At 38.7% G+C, this 22,500-nt stretch overlaps 1 protein-coding gene across 1 annotated transcript in view; it reads right to left on the bottom strand.

Annotated features, from left to right (window-relative positions):
* The window catches only part of mob2b (MOB kinase activator 2b), a 52,153-nt gene that overhangs the window by 29,455 nt on the left and 198 nt on the right, over positions 1 to 22,500 (bottom strand). Inside the window, exon 1 of the mRNA XM_079620080.1 lies at positions 22,156 to 22,500. This exon is cut by the window's right edge and continues 198 nt beyond it. Within this exon, the coding sequence (XP_079476206.1) occupies positions 22,156 to 22,172 (17 nt within the window). The 5' untranslated portion in view covers positions 22,173 to 22,500. The remainder of the gene's footprint in view (positions 1 to 22,155) is intronic.

The raw sequence follows: 22,500 nt of genomic DNA on the forward strand, positions 1-22,500 counted from the left end.
AAATAAAATTCTTAATTTGAGTGTACAGATGAAACTGGCAAAATTTGAATATCGTGCAAAAAGTTCCTTTATTTCAGTAATTAAACTTAAAAGGTGAAACTAATAATATTATATAGACTCATTACATGCAAAGTGAGATATTTCAAGACTAGGCCTATTTGTTATAATTTTGATGATTATGGCTTACAGCTTATGAAAACCTTTTCACAATATTATCATTTTGAATTTTAGGTTTTCATAATCTGTAAGCCATAATCATCAACATTATAACAAATAAAGGCTTGAAATATCTCACTTTGCATGTAATGAGTCTATATAACATATTAGTTTCACCTTTTAAACAATTACTGAAATAAATGAACTTTTCCATGATATTCAAATTTTTCCAGTTTCACCTGTATTACTTAAATACTTAAAATTAAGAAAAAAAAAATTAAGATGATTAATCTCACGGTTTAATCTCGTGAAAAAGAAGTGTTTAATTCTACTGAATGTGCTCTTGTACTGTTACTTTAAATATTAAAAGTATATTAGGGATGCACTGATATGAACATTTTGGCCGATTATTTATTAAATTTGAAAGCCAATAACCGATATATTGGCCGATAAATCTAAATCCAAATTTATATCATTTTTGAGAGCCTGATTACAAAAACAAAAGTCTCACCAGTAAAAGCCGTGTCAAGCACACACTTATAATGTTCTCATTATAATTTGATGTGGCCGATATTACAGACTTGCGCTGTACGTGTTGCACTAAAGTTCAGATTAATTATTTTATTTCATGTTCAGAATTACTTTAAATAGGACAAAGACTAGCAAGACTTACCAAGATAGGTAATAAACTGCATTTCTAAATGAGTGAAAATATTGTAAGTTGTAATTTGTGGCCCTTCACATTTTATGTGATTAACATGTGGCCCCCTTGGCATCTGAACTTGAGTACCCCTGCACTAAACCGTATTTTCCTTTTTTGAAGTGATTTTAATCATATATCAAGCAATTCAAAACCATCATGATGAACAGTGCGCATCTGAAGAGTCTCAGATTAAGGAAATAAAACATTTATCGGCTTTTATATATCGGGCCGATACCGATAACATAAAAAAAAAAAAAACATATCGGCCGGTATCAACATATCATGCATCCCTAAAGTATATATTTAATAAATATATATATGCAGATAATATAATATCATTAAAGAAATAAAAGTGAACTTAAGTGCACTTAAAGGGTGTAGACTTCCATGACTGAAAAAAGTTAATTTTGTATCATGTTTAATAATGTTTTGTTGTGCTTTATAGAAGTAGCCTAAACTTATTTTAAAGTGTACATACTAAAGCACATGTAAACAAGTACTTGATTATAATTGAAACTGTATTGATAATTTATATTACATTTCAGCTTATATTTTAAATGTAGCAAATTGCAAATTACAAATGTGTAATTAAAAATTGAATACATAACATACATGTTTCAAAATAAATTACATTAAAGTATATTTTAGTTTACTATTAATGTCTTTCAGTACATTCAGCAGTAACTAACCATATTTCAAATATAAAAAAATATAATTATAAATAGTTATTATAAATTACATAGCGATGTACTGAAGTCCTAGTGAGTCAAAAACACTCAAGGTCAACTAACTGCATTTAACAAATTTAAAATATAATATATTGTAATTTTATTGTAAATAACATGCAGTTAAGTGTCCGAAAACCTTACGTTCAGTTCATATACTAATAATTAAATTACAGTTATGAAATATTCAGTAATGCATTAGACACTCGGATCGTTGTGGAAAGCGGTGTATCGCTCTCAGAAATCATGGTTTGGTGTTTGGTTTCCACTTCACGTTCATCAGAACTTCATTAGCCACTAATTGTGAGTCGGCTGACTGACCCGGGACAGAAATAGAGGAGGCCGTCGTCTTTTAACCCGTCACTGCACGCGCTCGCACACACACAACTGAGGGAAGTATAAATGTTCTTCTTGTAAAGGAGAGCTGAACTGGGACACACACACACACACACACACCGCTGATGTGTGTGGGACGGGACCGGATGAGGTTTGGTTTAGAGGAGTGACTCCAGAGCAGCTATAAAACTAAACACTGCAGATTTTAGTATCAGTTCATCCCAAACACACACACACACACTGAAACGGGAATGTGAGAGTGTGTTAGACACTCCTGAATCCTGATTGGTCACGGGAACGGGAACTACTGCACATAAACTCTAGGAACTGCTAGCTCAACTTTGATGCAGAAATCTCAGGCACAACACGACTACAGATCGAAACACTGGTGTGTGTGTGTGTGTGTGTGTGTGTGTGTGTGTGTGTGTGTGTGTGTGTGTGTGTGTGATCGGCTCAGGACTCATCTCTACAGCAAACACATCCATCTCACTCTCAGTTTACCATGACACACATTACAAAAATAGATCCATGCTAATGAAACCCACACCCTGGAAAACAACAGAGGATTTGGGTAGTGCAAACACACACACACAGTCAGACTCACACACAAACACACACACACAGTCAGACTCACACACACAGTCAGACAATGACACACTCACTCACACAGTCAGACAGACACACACACACACAGTCAGTCAGTCAGACCGACAGACAGACAGACACACAGTCAGAAAGACAGTCACACACACACACACACACACACACACACACACAGTCAGACAGACAGTCAGACAGACAGAAAGACAGTCAGACAGTCACACACACAGACACACACACACACAGTCAGTCAGACCGACAGACAGACAGTCACACACACACACAGTCAGAAAGACAGTCACACACACAGACAGTCAGACAGACAGACAGACAGACAGACAGACAGACAGACAGACAGACAGACAGACAGACAGACAGACAGACAGACAGACAGTCACACACACACACACACACACAGTCAGAAAGACAGTCAGAAAGACAGTCAGAAAGACAGTCAGAAAGACAGTCAGAAAGACAGTCAGACAGACAGACAGACAGACACACAGTCAGACAGACAGACACACAGTCAGAGAGACAGTCAGACAGTCACACACACACACAGTCAGACAGACAGTCAGACAGACAGACAGACAGACAGACAGACAGTGACAGTCAGAGACACACACACACACACAGTCAGTCACTCACACAGTCAGACAGTCAGTCACTCACACAGTCAGACAGTCTCACACACACACAGTCAGACAGTCTCACACACACACAGTCAGACAGTCTCACACACACACAGTCAGACAGTCTCACACACACACAGTCAGACAGTCTCACACACACAGTCAGACAGTCTCACACACACAGTCAGACAGTCTCACACACACACACACACAGTCAGACACACACAGTCAGACAGTCTCACACACACACAGTCAGACAGTCTCACACACACACAGTCAGACAGTCTCACACACACAGTCAGACAGTCTCACACACACAGTCAGACAGTCTCACACACACAGTCAGACAGTCTCACACACACAGTCAGACAGTCTCACACACACACACACACAGTCAGACAGTCTCACACACACAGTCAGACAGTCTCACACACACACAGTCAGACAGTCTCACACACACACACAGTCAGACAGTCACACACACACAGTCAGACAGTCACACACACACAGTCAGACAGTCTCACACACACACACAGTCAGACAGTCACACACACACAGTCAGACAGTCACACACACACAGTCAGACAGTCACACACACACAGTCAGACAGTCACACACACACAGTCAGACAGTCACACACACACACACACACACACACACACAAAGAGGTAAAGGTACAGGTTCATCAACAGTGCTTTCTTCACTAAATACTTATATATACACAGTATTAATCTACAATAAAATCTGCACTCATTGTGGACAGAAGTAATGAAGTCAGATTGGTGCATAGTGGTTTTACAATGCCACACAAACCCACAGCAAACCAGTATCAGGGAGAGTGTGTGTGAAATCAGAGAGAGCAAACAGCAGTGTCTCAGCACCCTCTGCTGGATCAGCACAGACACACACACTCAACACACACTTCACTGCATTATACCGCCAGCAATCCCACAATGCACTGCACACAACTCCACCGCCCCTCTACTCACACATGAACTGCTACATCTTTCTTGACTCAGGAACTAATCACTGTATTTTACACATTACAGGATTTAAAAAAAGAGAACTAATTTAATTAAAGAAGCAACCTTATTTTTAAGTGTGACTTAATATAAAATATAAGATTAATATTACTAGCATGTAATATTTTAAGTAATTCCTTACAATTGTACACATATACAAGTTTATAAATCATTAATATTTATTATTTTGAATTGTTACTTTTATATTATATGATATATATACACAATATAATATAAAATTATGTGTAAACAACTATATTATATGTCATAATTTTATTTTTTAATGAAAACCAGAATACTGTACTTACTGAATTAAACAGCATTATTATTTTGAATGGTTACTAATTTAGAAAATAGTAATTTACAAACATTAAATACATGTTAATTTCAATGATTTATTTTGTTTATATCCGGCACAGGGAGTGGATGACTGATGATCAGTGGCATCTACATGATTCTGTCTTCATTTCTGCCTCTGAACGCACAGCTGATGCTCATGAAAAGGCCTTTAAAGCCGGTTGTGAAAAGCATGTTGTGAAAGAGTGAAAGATAATGACCTCATGTCCTGTTACCATCCAATCAACCGCTGAGGAGCGATGCCGAGACTAAAGCACAAGAGACTGTGTGAATAAACCTAAACAGCAGAACAAGCTGAGCCTGAACAGGGCGAGGAAACCCTGTGTGTTTCAGCAAGCCTGGGCAGGAGCAGGAGCGGTGTGTGTGCGTGTGCGTGTGCTTGCGTGTGTGTGTTTGCATGTGTGTTTTCTGTAGCAATGCATGGTTTAAACATATATATGTGACCCTGAGTACAAAAACAGTCACATGGGTATTTTTTTACTTAATATCCTAATGATTTTTGGCATAAAATAAAAAATGTATCATTTGTATTGTTAGCTATTGCCACAAATATACACGTGCGACTCGAGGTTTTGTGATCTAGGGTCACATGTACTTGTGCTAAAAAATATATTATTCTTATATATTATGGATAATATTCTCACAAGGGCTTGAATGTCATTTCAAAGCATTTGAATCTGTTTTTCATGAAATTTGTTTCTATTTGTTCCCAAGGTTTCTACAGCGCATGTACTGGGTAATCTTTAGACTCACTGCCCTGATCCAATATGAAAAGTTAATAACATTAAATTGACCTTGGAGTAAATCGATGATCTACATGTTCCTTTGAGAATGAGGACGACACATTTACAGAATCAACTTTGGAAAATACAGCTTGTATCCTCTGCAAATTCACTGTTATTTACCAGCAACTATTACAGCATTTTGGATAACTTGCATCAAAATCTCATCGCACTTATCTTACATTAGAGAAGCGCAAAAGCTTGTTATCTGAGAAAATAGTGAAGTTAGGGTTCGATTGGTCAGTACTATTGAAGGCGGGGCTTAGAGAAGTCAATTAGTTTTGACATGGGCTACTGAGAAACCACCTAAAAAAAAAAAAAAAAAAAAATCACCCAGGAGACCCAAATACATGCATGCATGCAAAAATATGCATAAATATGCATTTTACACATGTAAATAAATGCATAAATGCATTCGTAAATAAATGCATGCATCAATAAATACATAAATAAATGCATCAAATGCACCAATGCATACATGCATAAATGCAAAAAAATAAGTGCATCAAAACATAAATGCATCAATAAATTAATGCATAAACAAATAAACATGACCATTCCCACACAGTAGCCTAAACGATATTGTGAACGAGCTGTTATAATTAGCTCACCTCGGTCTAATTGTGCACTTCAGTGTTCAGGCCAAATCACTGATATAATATATATATATACAAAGGTATGTAGGTGGTCATATTTTAATGTCCTCATGGTTGTGATGTCACAGGATGACTGAGTGACCCATCTTACCAGATTAGTTTCAACATGGTCTGGGCAGACTGGGCGGGGAGATGTGTGTGCATGTTCCATTATAACTTCATAGTACATTAGACTCTTCAAATTAAAAAGAGCACGGACATATTGCATGCTATGTGAAAGCATTAAAAGCAATGCAATGCAAGCAAACATTATGGATTGTATTTTCCCAGTGCTATCCGCTAATCCTCCAGGAAGAGGTTCTGCTGGGATCTGGAGACTGAAGGGAGGATCTCCATGTCTATGCGCATCAGCATCAGCAGTGCTGGATTACACAGCATTAACTGAAGAGCATTCCCTCCACAGCTGGATGACACTTACATAACGCTCAGACGAGGACGCTGCGCTCACTCACTCCAGGCCCTCGGTCAACATGTGCATGAGGAGCGTGTGTGTGCAAGACATGTGGAGTTCAGAAGAGCTGCGAATCCAAGCCGGGGCAAGAATGGCGTATATAACACTATTACTCAGTGCCGACACCACTGACATGTAGATGTGATTAAGGACAAGGCATTTAAAATCTACATGGACGACAAAAGACAGGCATTCTGCAACACTGCAACTACAGCACCTGCTGAGAACTCAGAAACCGGCCGGAGACTACAGCAAAAGACGTCAGGTGATGATATAATGCACGTTTGCATAAAGCTACAACCTAATAAAACAGATCGAGACACCGCAGCGTGATGTGCAATGATCTAGAGAGCAGTGTCACGTTAGCTTGAAATCCAAAGAAATTCAAATTCATTCACAAGCTTTATTGTCCCCACCCGAGCAATTTCAGTCCATTACAGAAAACGCTTCAAAATGTTCCCCAAGACATCAAAGTAATATGAATTATGCGGTTTAATCCAAGTATTCTGAACCGATATGATCACAGATTTATTCACACTGCTCACGTTTACCTGTTAAGTGTGTACTTGTTAAAAATATTACCAAAACCTGAAATCACTAGTTGAGCCTGACATGCATTATTGAAGTCCTTGAAGTAAACATTACTTTATTTTTCCATGTAGTTATTTAAGTGAACCGCAAGTACACTGCAATTGGAGTTTTGCAGATTTATTTAGGCTTTTATTCCCATATAAACATGATCAACGCGCGTGAGCACGTCAAATATGGTCAACAAAAGCTCAAATGTGATTGGTTGACGCACAAGAACAAACCTTGTTGAGCTTCTGTTTGCAATATTTGATGAGCTCTACATTATGATAAACTAAAGTCTCATGGATCTGGAGCAACTTGAGGGTGAGTAACTATAATTCAATGACTATTTACATTTTTAGGTGAAGCTTCAAGCATCATAAAGCTCAAAATGTTCAAATCTTACACTAACTAGCCTAATATAATAAAAAAAAACAGCTTCTGAATGAGCTATTAGTAGGGCTGTAATCAACCAAAGGAAATCTTGGTCGACTAAAGTCCTGAAATTTTCGACTAAAAATCGACTAAAAATGACGTTAGGAAAAAAAAAACGTTAAATTAATTAGCTGCGCACTGTGCGCAGTACTTGGTAGCCTTGTTGTCCGCCTAAATGAATTATAAATAAACATAAAAAATAGTAGGCTATTTGCAGTATATTAAATCGTTTTTGACCTAATTATTTTGCACTGAAATGAGTCTGACACTCGATCTGTCGGCTCTGACAGCGTTGCATCACGTGCACCTGCGCAATATCATAGTCATAGCCTATGATTTCCGAAAATAGTACTGTTGTCAACTAGTGATATCATCACAAGAACTTTTGAGGAATATGCAACATAATTTAGACAATTGTTTTTATCATATGTATTATAATAACTGACAGCTCGAAGCAGCTCGCAGAGTGAGGCTGAACACAGGAGCGCGGCTTCGCGGCTGAGACACGAATAGACTATTAACTTAAAGCTTTACTCTTAAACACAAAAGGCACGTCCATTTTAATAAAAACATAATATTTATTAAACAAACCAGATCAAGAGCAAAAACGAAATAAAGTGCATAACTGAAAATAAACAGGCTCAAAACTAATACAAACAGCGCAAACAATCATAAATTTCCCGTTTTCTATAAAAAAAAAAAAAATGCTGCTACACTGCCGATGTCTTTGTTGACATGGTAGAAGAGGACTGACTATGAATTAAACGCTCTCACAATTAAATAAATAATATTCAGCAAACCTTCTAGTAGCCTACTTTCTTCTATCTGTCTCTCTTCTCCGGTGGGTTGGGCTAATCCAAAAGAAGTGAAAACAAGGGGGGTGTTCTGAAGACAGACTGTTACCTGTGAAACAGGGGTGCTCTGAAAACACCCCCATTAGCAATTAGTGCTTTCCACCTGATGAAACGAACGCGGCAAAACTGATGAAACGAACGCGGCAAAACTGATGAAACGAACGCGGGAAAACGGATGAAATGAACGCGTCAAAACTAATGAAATGAACGCGCCAAAAAATCGACCAATCAGAATTTTGGTCGAGCCAGAACGTATCGACCAACAATCGACTAATCGACTAGGAGATTACAGCCCTAGCTATTAGTTCATCAAAAACATTTATTTGTTCTTTACAGCATCACTGCTGTGCATGGAAATGTTAAGCAAACCTTTCTGAGACTTAAATAATAGATTTCCACTGATGTCAGGCTATCTTTGGTAAGCAAACAAACTTTTTTTTTTTTTTTTCAAAGTTAGCAATACAAGCTAAAAACAAAATGAATGAGGCATGACAAACACCAGCTATCTGTCCTAACAAAACCGTTAAATGTTTAAATCAAGACCAAAACCAGCTCACGACTCGTGACAGAAGTGCTATAGGACAGGCATCCGCTCGGCCTGGCAAACGGCTGATCCCTGAACAGCTCAGAAGTGATTTTACAGGAGATTATTTCGTGCAATCTTATTCGTTCTGACTGTGAGAAGGCTACTACAGGTCAACAACGTGCACACGCTTGCCTGGCCTTTACACACAGCAGCGGTAATCTCACGGCGGACCGTGTGCATACGGCTCGCTCGCGGTGGAGTGTGTGTTGTGCACACGGGTACGACATGCATCCGCTTCAACAGTTACATAGACATACAGTACGCCGAGATCGATCTGTACAGGTACAGGACATATGTGGCCCTGGACCACAAAACCAGTCACATGGGTCATTTTTTTAAATTGAGATGTATACGTCATATGGAAGCTGAATAAATAATCTCTCCATTGATGTGTGGTGTGTTAGGATAGGACAATATTTGGTCGAGACACAACTACTGAAAATCTGGAATCTGAGGGAGAAAAAAAAAATGTAAACATTGAGAAAATCTCCTTTAAAGTTGTGCATTTATGTTCACGATTGTGCTGCACTCACTCACAAAAATACATGTTTTATATATTTACGGTAGGACATTTACTAAATATCTTCATGGAACATGATCTTAATATCCTCATGATTTTTGGCATAAAAGAAAAACGGATAATTTTGACCCATACGATGTATAGTTGCTATTGCCACAGATATACCCGTGCGGCTCCAGACTGGGTTTGTGATCCAGGGTCACTAAAGGTCCTCGCACAGTCTGAGTCTGAAATGTGTGTATGCATGTTTTTGTATTCGTCATTTGGTGGCTCTGAATGGTCAAAACACGTCTCAAAAGGCTTGCTCGCATAAAATCGAAAACAATCCAAATTTTTCCATAACGGACGAAAGTTGTGGCAGTGTGTAAACGTGATTGACAGGTCATATTTATTTATTTTAACATGCAACACTTTGACTCTGTGTGCAAGGACCTTTGCGTTTTAATCAATTTTCAATCTTTGTGAATGACAGATGTTAAAATGCTGCAGAAAGTGAGGATGTTTCTGCTGAGAGAGAGAGAGAGAGAGAGAGAGAGAGAGAGAGAGAGAGAGAGAGAGAGAGAGAGAGAGAGAGAGAGAGAGAGAGAGAGAGAGAGAGAGAGAGAGAGAGAGATATTTTGCGATTATATACCAATATGGCTATCAAATAATAGTAATAATTTTAATATTAAATGCACATTAAAGTGACGAACTAAAGAGCAGATTCACTCTTAAACATGCAATTAAATCGCAGCCTTTGCACTTTGCTAACCGCACTAAGACGCGCCACGATCGGGGTTAGATGTGGATTAATCGTGCGGGCTGACTTCACTTCAGAGCCAGCGTGACAGTCTCAGCCGGGTCTAAAGATAGCCGCTTCCGGTCTAAAGCGCCACAAGCTCTTCGCGTGCCGGATGTGATGTCGAGGAGAGCGATGCGAACGTCTCCAACATCCTCCTCTAAACTCTCTCGTCTCGGCTTCACTGGCGGGGATGAGCTATAAAAAGCACCCGGGCCTGAAGGGAGTGTGTTTCTCCTCATCCTCATGCCCAGGCAGAGCGACACACACACACACACACACACACACACGTTCCCCACCACGACCCTGACGTCACTCAGACCTTCTGCACCATATTCTAATGTTTCGAGTTTTGTTTGTTAATCTTAATTGGAAAAAAAATCTGGTCTTCACAGCAGAAATTCTTTCTTACAAATAAAGTGAAATAAATCTAATGTAAGCTCATGCACAGGTTCTGTCCTGTTAATACATTTATACAAAGATTTAAGTCTGACATTGAGCTAACATGCTCTTTTTGTTTGAATTCTGATGAAACAGTGGTTTGCATATTTTGGTCGTGTCACTCAGAAGCATCCATTGGAAGGATATTATTGATGCATTTGTCAAGTAAGATTTGGCCAGGCTTCTCAACACATATGAGATTGAGAAACATTATATTTGGGTACTTTGACTCAGACCCCACAAACGAAAATATATGTTTTGTTATTAATTTAATTATTTTAGCAAATTATACATTCACAAATGCACATTTTCAAACAGTAAACCTGTCTTCTCAGTCTTCTTAAAAGAAATAGAAAATTATCTAAATGTGATTTCAGTATCTACTAATAAGAAAGCTATAAGAACTGTTCGAATTTGTGCTGCTTTTGATCTCTTAATGTGAACATCTTTATGTGATGCAATCTGGCCCTACCTCTTATTTATTTATTTTTTATTTTTAATGCATTTTACAAATGTATATTTTTTGTCCTATTTGCTATTGTCTCCTTTATTATTGTTTTGGTTGATATGTGATGTATACTTTCTCTTTTGTATGTTCCTGTTCTCAGCATTAATAATAAAAATATAATAATAATGTTTCGAGTTTCACATTATATTCAACACTGCGTTTATATAGTACTTTAATGTAGTATTGAGACAAACTCTGTAAACTTTAATTTTTTAAAGCACAGTCATTTTTAATATTGCAATACATGTTTCTCTACGATACATATTGTTGCATTTTTGTGTTGCGATATATTGTGACGCCGCTATTGGTCATACAGGTTTGAAATGACATGAAGGCGAGTTACAATGATGACTAAATGGATTTACACTTTAATTTGCATCTCTAGAAACTACAGGACAAAGACTGCTGGAGATTCAGTCTGACAATCACCCGAACTCTGCAAAACTACGTCTGAAAATAAACATGCTAAAAGCCCGAGAGGGAAAATAGACGTGACAGAGGCCGCTTGCCTTCACCACAACCTCCTCTTTTCTCTATTCTAGAGCACAAGGTTACATACATTTTCTACAGCAGAAATAGGAAGTGCAGCAGTTTACGGCGCATGCTTTCTGTCAGCGCATTCATCACACTCCTTCAGGAGGATACACACGAGGACAAGAAGCAGTTTTCAGTTCATTCGATACAAACTATAATCACGTTACAAAGTCCACTTCACACACCTCGGTTAACTTCAAATTCAAGGACTTTCCAATACCTTTAAAGGACAAGGACTTAATGTCACGTGAGAGCAAGGTTACATCGTGTCACCCTGTAAGATACATAGTTACAGTTTTGCGTGCGTGAACGTCATGGCAACGTACAACACAAAGTACCTCACGCAGAAAACAATTAACAACGCGTAAATGCGTGTGTAACTAACGTAAACCAAGCTAGCTAGTGTACTAGGCCATGAAGTGACGGAGAAATAACACATCAGCGCACCGGAGGGAATAATTATGGATTTTTTTAGAAAAAACTTCTTGCACAAAATAAATTCAAGCACTTTCAAGGACCTCCTGTATCTGTGTATGTTCAACTTTCCAGGGCCTTGAATTTTTGTTTTCATATTCACAAACATTCAAGGACCCGTGGGAAGCCTGACAGTCATTGCTTCTTAAGTGAGCGCTGCTGATGTAACCAACTACATGGTTTATCAGTTCGACCACAGAACAGACTGATCCCAGCCACTCGGTCTCAGTGGGCAACTCTTACACCAGTTCCTTCACATATCCGGTCTCTATAATCAGAGACCTTCACACACACACACACACACACACACACACACACACACACACACAACTCCGCTCAGAGAAACATGCGTCAAAACTCAAACTTGGGTCACAGACATTTTATGCAATTGCAGTGTACTTACGGTTTACTAAAATAACTACATGAAAAATTAAGTAGGCTGATGTTTACTTCAATTATAAATATGTAAGAGTTTCAATAATGTATGTCAGTCTCAACTAGTCATTTCAGGAACCAAAATATTTGGCCGAAACGGTAAAAATACATTCGTTGTGGTTTTGCCGAGAAACATTTAGGAACTCAACAGATGAACATGTGAGCAGTGTAGATTTTTTTGTGCTCTATTTCACTGTGACCAATAAGGATGCTCGAGTTGCAATATGTAAAACTTGTTCAGCTGAAATATCGTAAGGACTTTACTAATAAAGTTAATTATAAGCCCACTGAAGTGCCTTGGAGAGCGCAGCTTTGTTTAATGCGATGACGTAATTTCCACTGAAACTGGAAGCTAAGGCGGGACATATTGAATGGCTCCTCCCCCTTTTTCAAGCAGCCAATAGCATTTAGTTTCCCTCACAGACTGACAGCCCCATGGAAGCGAATCCTAACGCTGATGAAGCGCTGGATTCAATGGTGGTGTTTATAGTAGGGATGCTCATATTGACCGTTTAACCGTTAACCGAGAGTACAAATTCTGACCGATTAATACTATCAGTTAAACGGTTTAAAAGTAAAAAAATAAAATATATATATATCTTTAGCTTTTTTTGTTGCTTGTTTGCTGCATGGTTAAAAAATAAATAATAGTATATAGCCTATATTTGTTAACTCACGGGTTGCGTCGGCACGCGCAACCGCACGCGCCTAAAGACAGCTGAGCAAGCTAAATAGAAGCTAAAGAGAAGCAAGCGAAAAGAAGAAGCCTACTGTGTGGGACATTTCACAGAAAGGGCGACGAAGTTACTTGCAAAATATGCTACGCGGTGTTAAAATAAAGCAGTAGTGCAAGTTAACAACGCAATAGGCTATCACTTGCGAAGCAAACGAAAGGCGCTTTCCGAAGTTAGCCACTCTAGCGATACGCTATCTCTGTATTCCCGGGACATCTGTGCCATCGGAGACGAGACTAACCCACATCATGTAGACATGTTACTTTTGTTTAAAACTAGACAAGCTGTGGATTGAGGTAGGCCTGCTATTTTTATTTGACGAAAAACAGCCTGATGGGGAAAAAATTATTATTATTATTTTTCAAAGCTTCAACCTGATTCAGTGTTTTCCTCTTGTCATCTTAATTTGTTAATTATTTAAGTTTAAAGAAATATATTTAGTGTAGGCCTATTTTAGTTTTTTTTTTTATATATATATATATTATTTAATTCTGTTTTTCTCTGTTGTCACTGTCAGAAATGCGTGATCATTGGATGTGGATTCAGGTTCTGTTGTTGATCTGTTCTGCTGCTGTTTGAACGTAAAAAAAAAAAAAACTTTATAATTTTTTTTGTATTTTTAACGGGTCACAGACACTTGTTAACTTTATTTTTATTTAATGTCAATTCAATATTATAATCTTATCAGTTAACGGTTAATAATCGGATAACGAGCGGCAGTTGTCGGTCGGGAAAATTAACCGGAATGAGCATCCCTACTTTATAGCATAGGGGGCGGAGCTTCAGATTCTAGAGTATTTGATTGGACAGGAAATGTGATGAGTAGCTGAAGCCTGCGGTGATGTCATAAAAATCTGTGATCCATTTTAACAGAAGAAGTGAGAGACTAAGTTTTGAATGCTAAATATCTCCTAAATGTTAATGTTGTCATTGTTTTGGAACACACCAGCTTATTTATAACCTTAAGGCGAACATTCATATATGCATCAAATCTAAAAAAATTAATAAAAAAAAACTTGATTTTGATTTCAGGGGGCCTAATTTATTGCTTGAGAACACGACACCCTGAACAGCATCAGTATCAGTTTCTGTGACTTTGGTAAAAAATGTATTAATTGGTGCATCAGCATCTATTACTGCAAAAGGTAAAGATAACGCAAACTTGTTAGACAACAAAGTATACATTCACGGCAGGCATGTCTAAAGCCGCACGACTCCGTCATGACCGGCTCGCTGCTTCGGAAAAGCACATGGGAACCGCACAGCTCTGTGTGTTTCCAGCTAGTGGAAGAAACTGTCAACTAATACCCATCACACTTACACACACTAGCATCAGAGCAGAACAGACAACAGATCTGATCCACATGAACACACACACATATGCGGCACGGATATTCCTTCAGTCTGCCTCGCTCTCAACTAATACTACCTCCAAAAGCACATTACTCAAGCCCTCGGAGGAGCGGGACAGGAGACAAAGGCGCTGTGCTGGGAATCAAACACTCCCAAACTGCAGAATATAAAGCCTACTTTCTATCAGGGTCAACTGGAAGCATGTCTTCACACACAGTGCATACAGTATCTGTTCCTGCAGAAGGCACTTCTGGCCCAAACTGGGACGAAAGACAAACTGATGTTTTGCTTCATTTCTAGCGATCGCATTTAAAGGGTTAGTGATATCGATATTTATAACTTTATGAACCATAATCACTGGCTTCCGGTAACAGCCGTACGCAAGTCTAGTTCCTGTGGAAAAGTGACCTTGATGCATGACCTTTGACCCGACGCATGACGTAGGATATTAGCGTAAGCTTAGGTGAGAGTCGACGCCTTTAAAAATTCTCATTTTAGAAGTTTAATTAGTGTTTTATTTTGCTCTATCCTCTGCGCTTCCGCGTTCGTCAACACGTCATGTGTCGGGTCAGAGGTAGGGATGTTAACCGATTGACCGTTGGTTGACCGTATCAACGTTAACCGATCAAAGTTGTCGGTAGTCGGTTAAAAAGTGATCTCTAAATTAGGCTATTATAGACAGTGGACTAAACGCTACTACAGTTAGCATCTCATTCCAAGATCTTTTTGTGTGAAGTGAACAAATCCCTCACACTCAATTTTTCATAACTCGCCTGTTTGTACTTAACCAATAAAAACATTTGGCGCGAGGTCACAGCGTTTGGGTTCGCGCGCTCACAAGGTTTGCGAAAAGTAAAGGCTACAGGCTAACACACTCGAGGTTAGCGCCAGGGCAGACGACAGGAGGAAGCGTGCGAGGAAGAGTAGTGTGTGTGTGGGATCATTTCACCAAACAGAACGACACAGATGTAAGTTGCAACTTGTGTGATACAGCGCTTAAATACAGCAGTAGCACATCATCTATGATGCATCACTTGAAAACGCGACACCCGCAAGCCTCTTCGGAGCTGTCACTTTCTTAAATGAGCCGCAGCAATGTTTCAAATGAGCTTCTAACGCTAGACAAACGCCTTTATTTTCAACGCGATCACCTTGTACCCAAACCATTTCGAAACGAAGAAGCCATTTCTCCTCCGATTACAAACAAGCTTCTCGGCGCCGCGTTTGCGGGACTCATGTTTCGCACTGTTGGGGATTTTTAAAAAAGTTACGTGAGTGGAAGGGCGGCGCTGGGGATGTGTGTGTGTGTGTGTGTGTGTGTGAGTGAGCGGGAGGTAGAACGGCAGAGAGATGTGACAAAGTTGCGAAATTGCAGGCGCGGCTCAAAATGGCTGTTATTTCAAATAGCGTAGCATATTTTAAACTAATCGGCTAACCGGTTTCAACCGGATAATGAGGCTCGGTGGTCGGTCAAGAATTTTTTTAGTTTTCGCCATTCCTACTCAGAGGTCACTTCCAGATCTCGACTCGCGTATGCCGGTTACCGGAAGTTTATAAAGTTAAATGGATTTTTTTCTTACAAAACTGCATGGCTTCACTTCAGAAGGCCTTTATTAACCGCCTGGAGTCGTATGGATTTACTTTTATGATGGATGGATGCACTTTTTTGGGCTTCAAAATCTCAGGCTCTATTCACTCCCATTATAAAGCTCGGAAGAGGCGGGGGGGGGGGGGGGGGGGGGTGGGGGGGGGTGGGGGGGTAAATTATGGGATCAATTTCATTTTTGGCTAAACTAACCTTTAAAGTTCATCCAATTCAGATTTGAACCTTAACAGCAAGAGAAAAATGTGAATGTGCTTTGGAGGTACAAATCTCATTTCAGTTTCATATCCCGGACGAGCCCCCAATTTGCATCTCCAGTAACAATTAACCAGCAGTTCTCAATTGAGGGTTGCATGTCTAATAGGGGAAAACTATCCATATTTCTAAACAACAAATCTCTATTTCTAAAATATTAGGCTAATTAGCGCAATGTACGGTGTGCGGTGTTGGGTCACCACTACTCAAACCAGTTGAGAATCACAGACACAACTGACGACACTCGTACAGCAGAGCTGGCTCAGTTTGTTTATCTTTATAAATGCCATCATCATTAAAAACGTGGTGTCAGACAAGCATCAGGATTACCACATTTGCAATCATTCCGACACACACATTCCTCTCGAGGAGTGCTGAGCTGCCCAAACCTGTGTTCGGAGAGTCACACCCTTACATTAGAGACGCCGGCGCCTGATAGCCGGTCCATGAGCTCAGAAACACACCAAACCTCCAGCCGGGAGACACACGTTCTGATCCTGCATATATGCCTCCATGCTAAACCAGGAAACATGAACTTTGGAGTTATTCCTGTATTACAGCGGGGAAAGCTGGTGGCATAATGCTATTTGCAAGGTTTTAGAGATAAACAACAGCAACTTCTACAGTGTTGGGAAAGTAAAGTTTATAGATTTGCATGCTGAATGAAATTAATGCTGTAATTGATTTTTTTTTTCATATTTATTAGGGTAACACTTTTTGGCAACACTATTTTACAGTGTCCTTGTTACATATGTAACGTACTTACCGTAGCATTAACAGTAAATTATGCATAAATACATGCAACTAACCCTCAACCAAACCAAAAAAAGTACATCTAGTGAATTATTATTACTCAGTACTTAATATATATATTTACACTGTAACACTGACACCTTAAAATAAAGTGTAACCCACTTTATTGTACAGTTTTCTTGTTACATTTACCATAGTAATAACAGTAAATGATGCATAATTACTTGTAACTAACCCTCAACCAAATCCTAACCTTATACATAGTTGCTTAATATTACTCAGTCCTTAAATATATTACACAAACAATGTGTAGCCTAACCTTTATGGGTATAGCATTTTTCACAATACATTGTTTCAGAGCATCTTTACAGAAAAAGCATGCTTACATTACAATTTGAGCTAATTTTCTTCATAAAGAGAGGATTAGTAACTCTTCACTAGTCACCATTTGACAGCTGACCACTACACACACACGATACTTAAGAGAAAAACACCTTTCGAAGGCATGGATGCATCTCTCGTCGCTGTCTGGAGACACACAGTGAATGAAAAGCCACAAGGCATGTGACGTAACAGACATTACCGGTCCCCCTTCAGATGACGATAACAACTCCTCTTAGCTCTGGGGTCATAAGTCAGCTTCACTTATACAGCACTTTTTACAATACAGAGTTTTCAAGCAGCTTTACAGTGACAACAGGACATTGATGCAACAAAGATTGTTTTGGCCGTACACAGCAGATCTAGAAGAAAGCCATTGTCCTGCTTAAGTAGCCTTTTGATTGATTCATTTCCGCTGTAAAAATCATTAGTTATTAACTTAGGGGCCGATTACACAACACCGGTTTCAGAAACAGAAAACCTGTAATGCGTTCTGGCCATTCATTTAAACCAGAACAGCATTTTGGTGGCCTGAGAAACACAAACTTTGAAGTAGGACAATTTTTAACAGATTTATTTAAAGCCCTTTACTTGCATGCAGGGATGCACCGATATTAACATGTTGGCCGATACCGATAACTGATCATTCTTTATATTTAAAAGCCGATGAGCGATATATTGGCTGATAAATCGAAATCCAAATTAAGACACATTTTTAGAGGCAGATTACAAAAACAAAAGTCTCACCAGTAAAAGCCGTGTCCCAAGCACACACTTATAAGTGGCCGATATGACAGACTTGCACTGCACATGTCTCACAAACTGACTTTTTTAATGATTTCAATCAAGCAATTTAAAACCATCATGATGAACAGAGCACATCTGAAGAGTCTCAGCTGAAGGAAATACTGCATTATTTATCGGCTTTAATAAATCGGCCAAATGTTCTTATTGTGCCGATAACGATAACATAGGGATGGGCGATACGGCCTAACATCCATATTGCGATAATACATTGCAGCCTCTTGCGATAACTATATATAAATTATAATAAAACCATTTCTGAACAGGTTACACAGACCCTAAGGAAAGCCAAACAACTGCTAAATGTATTTTTTTAAAGAAAGAAAGAAACGGTGTATGTAGTTTTGAGAACATTTATTGTGCAAAACTGTAAATATACAACATAATGTTGCAGATAAATAACATTCAAGTACACTAGACTTTAAGTAGCCCTAAAACCCCAAATTCAAAATGAGAATATTGTGAAAAGGTTTTCATAAGCTGTAAGCCATAATCATCAACATTATAACAAATAAAGGCTTGTAATATCTCACTTTGCATGTAATGAGTCTATATAATAGGCTATATTAGTTTCATCTTTTACTTTTGCATGATATTCTAATTGTTCGAGTTTCACCTGTTATACGTCAACTAAAGAAAATGCTTCAAGTACAAAAGTTTATTTACAGTAGTGCCGTGCCATAGACAGTAAAAAGATGCAAAGAGCAGAATCAGTTAAAAAGCAACACAACAATGAATCTTTAAATCGGGCACACACAGATGTTGTGTTTACACCACTATAGTGAATACATGCTGGTATTCAGTGACATGGGCTTTGCGATATTGAAGAAAAATGCGATATGCGATAATAACTCCTTAATGTGATATTCGATATGCGATACGATAATGCTTAAAGTGTGTAAAATAAACTTAAATTATCTTTAAAATATATTTAAAATGATATAACCTACATTTTTCACATTCTTTTTATGACAAGAAAGTGAACAGTGTTTTACTGTAGCATAAGAAGTGTTATTTTAACATCAGTGTAAACCTCAGGGCTTCAGGTTATCCTACATTAGCTTTATTTAATAAAAGACACTGAATCATAGAATATAAAAATAAAACATTGCTTAGTTTTCACTGTATGAATTAAATATATCCTGATACTTATTAAAGCTAAGAAAATGTGTGTCTTTTGTTCATGACCCCATTTATTGCAAGCTGTTGCGATATGCATATTGCGATATATACATTTGCGATATTTTGATAAATTCGATATATTGTGCAGCATGTTTCGTGTTGAGGTGGTAGAGCAGATTAGTCGTGTGTGTCCCGAACTGTTGCCCCACACACTCTGTATAGTCTGATATCGATAACTGTTGACTCGTCTTGCACTGTAAAGATTTTTGTCCAATCAAAATCTCTCTAGATCAGGGCTGGCCAATCCTGTTCCAGGAGATCTGAAGCCATTCAAGTGCTAGAAGTGGGAATCACATTCACAAAGCCAAATCAAGAAGCTTTGTGGAAAAAACAATGCAGACTGTTTTCTTTTGGACCACAGCATTATTTCAATGACAATGAGTCCATCAGAGACTTAATCAACTGCAAGCTCTAGTTTCCGGTGTAGAAAGTTAGGGTTTAAAGGTCAAGAACAAGCACAATCATTAATGCAACATACTATCATCAACGGTGAACAACTGATTGCATTGGATGCGTTTTCTAGCAGACCTGCTAATGATGAGGATGATGAAGAAGAAAGCATGCGATCGGTTCATGCTTGCACTGAGAGCCATAACTGTGTCATAATTACTGTGAATTCAATAAAGTCTGAACATGTTTTAAAGGCATGTCGATGAGTCGCCTCTTTTCAGGAAGCAGACATCAACTCAGCCGCTTGTATTAATAGCGCAGTCAGACCATGCTATTTTTTGGGCAACAACGTGCATGACACATCGAAGTACGCAAATTACAGTCACAAAACACAAATCTGACAAGCTGATTTGCACAAACAACCCTGAAGATCATCATGCATGCACACCCAGAAGCACTTCAGGGACACATCTATATCTAGAGCTGCAAGACATCAACAATTACACTCATCTCTTCTGTGCAGAACGTATAACTTATTAGTGTTCACTACAAAGTAGCCATATTTAAAATAAATCAATAATCATACGTAATATTAGTCTTTATTACGTGCTGTTATTGAGCTGGGATCGTGTAAAGTTAGGGACAGGGTTCATGGTTTAGGGATGCAATTACACAAAAATTAATTACAGACGTGATTACAATATTTGTGCATAATTTAAAATGTTGCACAAGAGTTAAAGACACAATATAAATTCCAGAAGGAAAACAATAGATGTTACGCATATATTGGGATGGATACTTGTGTCTCACTACAGTATCTACTAAACTATTGAAATGCTTACTAATAACCAAGAAATATGTACATATTAGTATCTAATGATGACAAGTGAAATCAAAAAGGATACTAGTCTATTACACTATTAAAAAATGCTGGGTTGTTTCAACCCAATTTTTGGGTCAAATATGGACAAACCCAAACATTGGGTTAAAAATGTAATTAAAAAAATTAACCCAACGTTTGGGTTTGTCCATATTTGACCCAAAAATTGTGTTGAAACAACCCAGCATTTTTTAGTGTAGATACTAAAACACACTAAATACGATGACAGGTTAGAGGAAGAACTGTAAAAATTGTTAAAAAAATGATAAGATTCAAATAATTAAGCAAACAAATAAATTAGATTAAAATAAATAAATGTGACTAAAATAAAAATAATCAGTTAAATTCATCTTTAGATTCAAGGTAAAGTTTGAAAAATGTTAAAAAATATAATTAAATTAACATTAAAAAATACATTTAGCAGTGCATTACTATAATGAGTAAAAATATAATATATCTTAATAGAAAATCATTTTTGATTTATAATATTATTTTTCCAGGTGTTTATAGAAATATATATATGAATTTAAAATCTTAGGATGGGGGTCTGTCACACGACGAGGATGGTCATATTTTGGGGTCCATGGCATCTAAACGACTGACAACCCCTGATGAAGATGAAGATGATGATGATGATGATGATGATAGCACGCGCGTCATATGACAGAATCAGGCACGTGATCAGTGGGTTACACCACCAAACCACGACAGTTCAAAGCACAACAGCGTCCGGGAAACACAAGCTTGCAACTGTACAAACATCTCATTTTTGGCGACAATTGGCACAAAACACTTGACATACAGTCGCCAGCCCAGCTAACAGAGACCGTTCTCGGAACAGGCAAGGTGCTCTCAGAGTTATGAACAAACGGGCTTACAGTAACGTTCAAAATGATCTTAATGTTCTCAAAAACGTTTGCACAAAAACATTATCTACACATCATCCATGGGATGTTGTAGCCTACAGTCATCGTTGATTTCATTCATTCAAAAGTAAAATGTCACGTAACGTTACTATTGATGTTAGAGTTCGAGCGTCACTGAAACATGCATTGTATCATTCTTCAAACGTCACGCAAAACGTTACTTTTAAATGTTCCCTGAACGTTCGAAACGTCCAGCTCGAGTTCGAACGTCATTGAAACGCTTCGAACGTTCAGAAATAACGTCAGCGGGAACGTTAGCTAAACATTCTTCGCATACACCTTCAGCTGTGATGCAGGAGCACCGGGTCAATCAGGACAATGATCTGAAAACACACTCACCCCATTAACCACTCCATGATGCCTGAACGGGATAAATCCAGCTAGAGCTGCCGTGCTCCTCGTTCTGTTCCCCGGTAACGCGAGCTCGCAGCGCGGATCTGCGGTCTGCGGGTTTAATCGGTGTGTTCCGAGCGAAAGCGCGTTAGTGAGACGCGGATGAGCTCCAGCGCGCTGATCAAGGACCGCATTGACTTTGACGTTTGGCGAAGGGTGGCAGAGGAGAGTTTCTGCCGTGAATGGTCGTGTAAAGCCGCGCTAATCTCTCCGCGTCTGTGCCGGTGTAGGGCTCTCTCTCTCCGGGCACCGAGTCAGCGAGGCACCGCGCTTCACCGGAGACGGGCTCGG

Source organism: Phoxinus phoxinus (genome assembly GCF_949152265.1).
Source record: "Phoxinus phoxinus genome assembly, chromosome: 8".
In the NCBI taxonomy this organism is placed as follows: domain Eukaryota; kingdom Metazoa; phylum Chordata; class Actinopteri; order Cypriniformes; family Leuciscidae; genus Phoxinus; species Phoxinus phoxinus.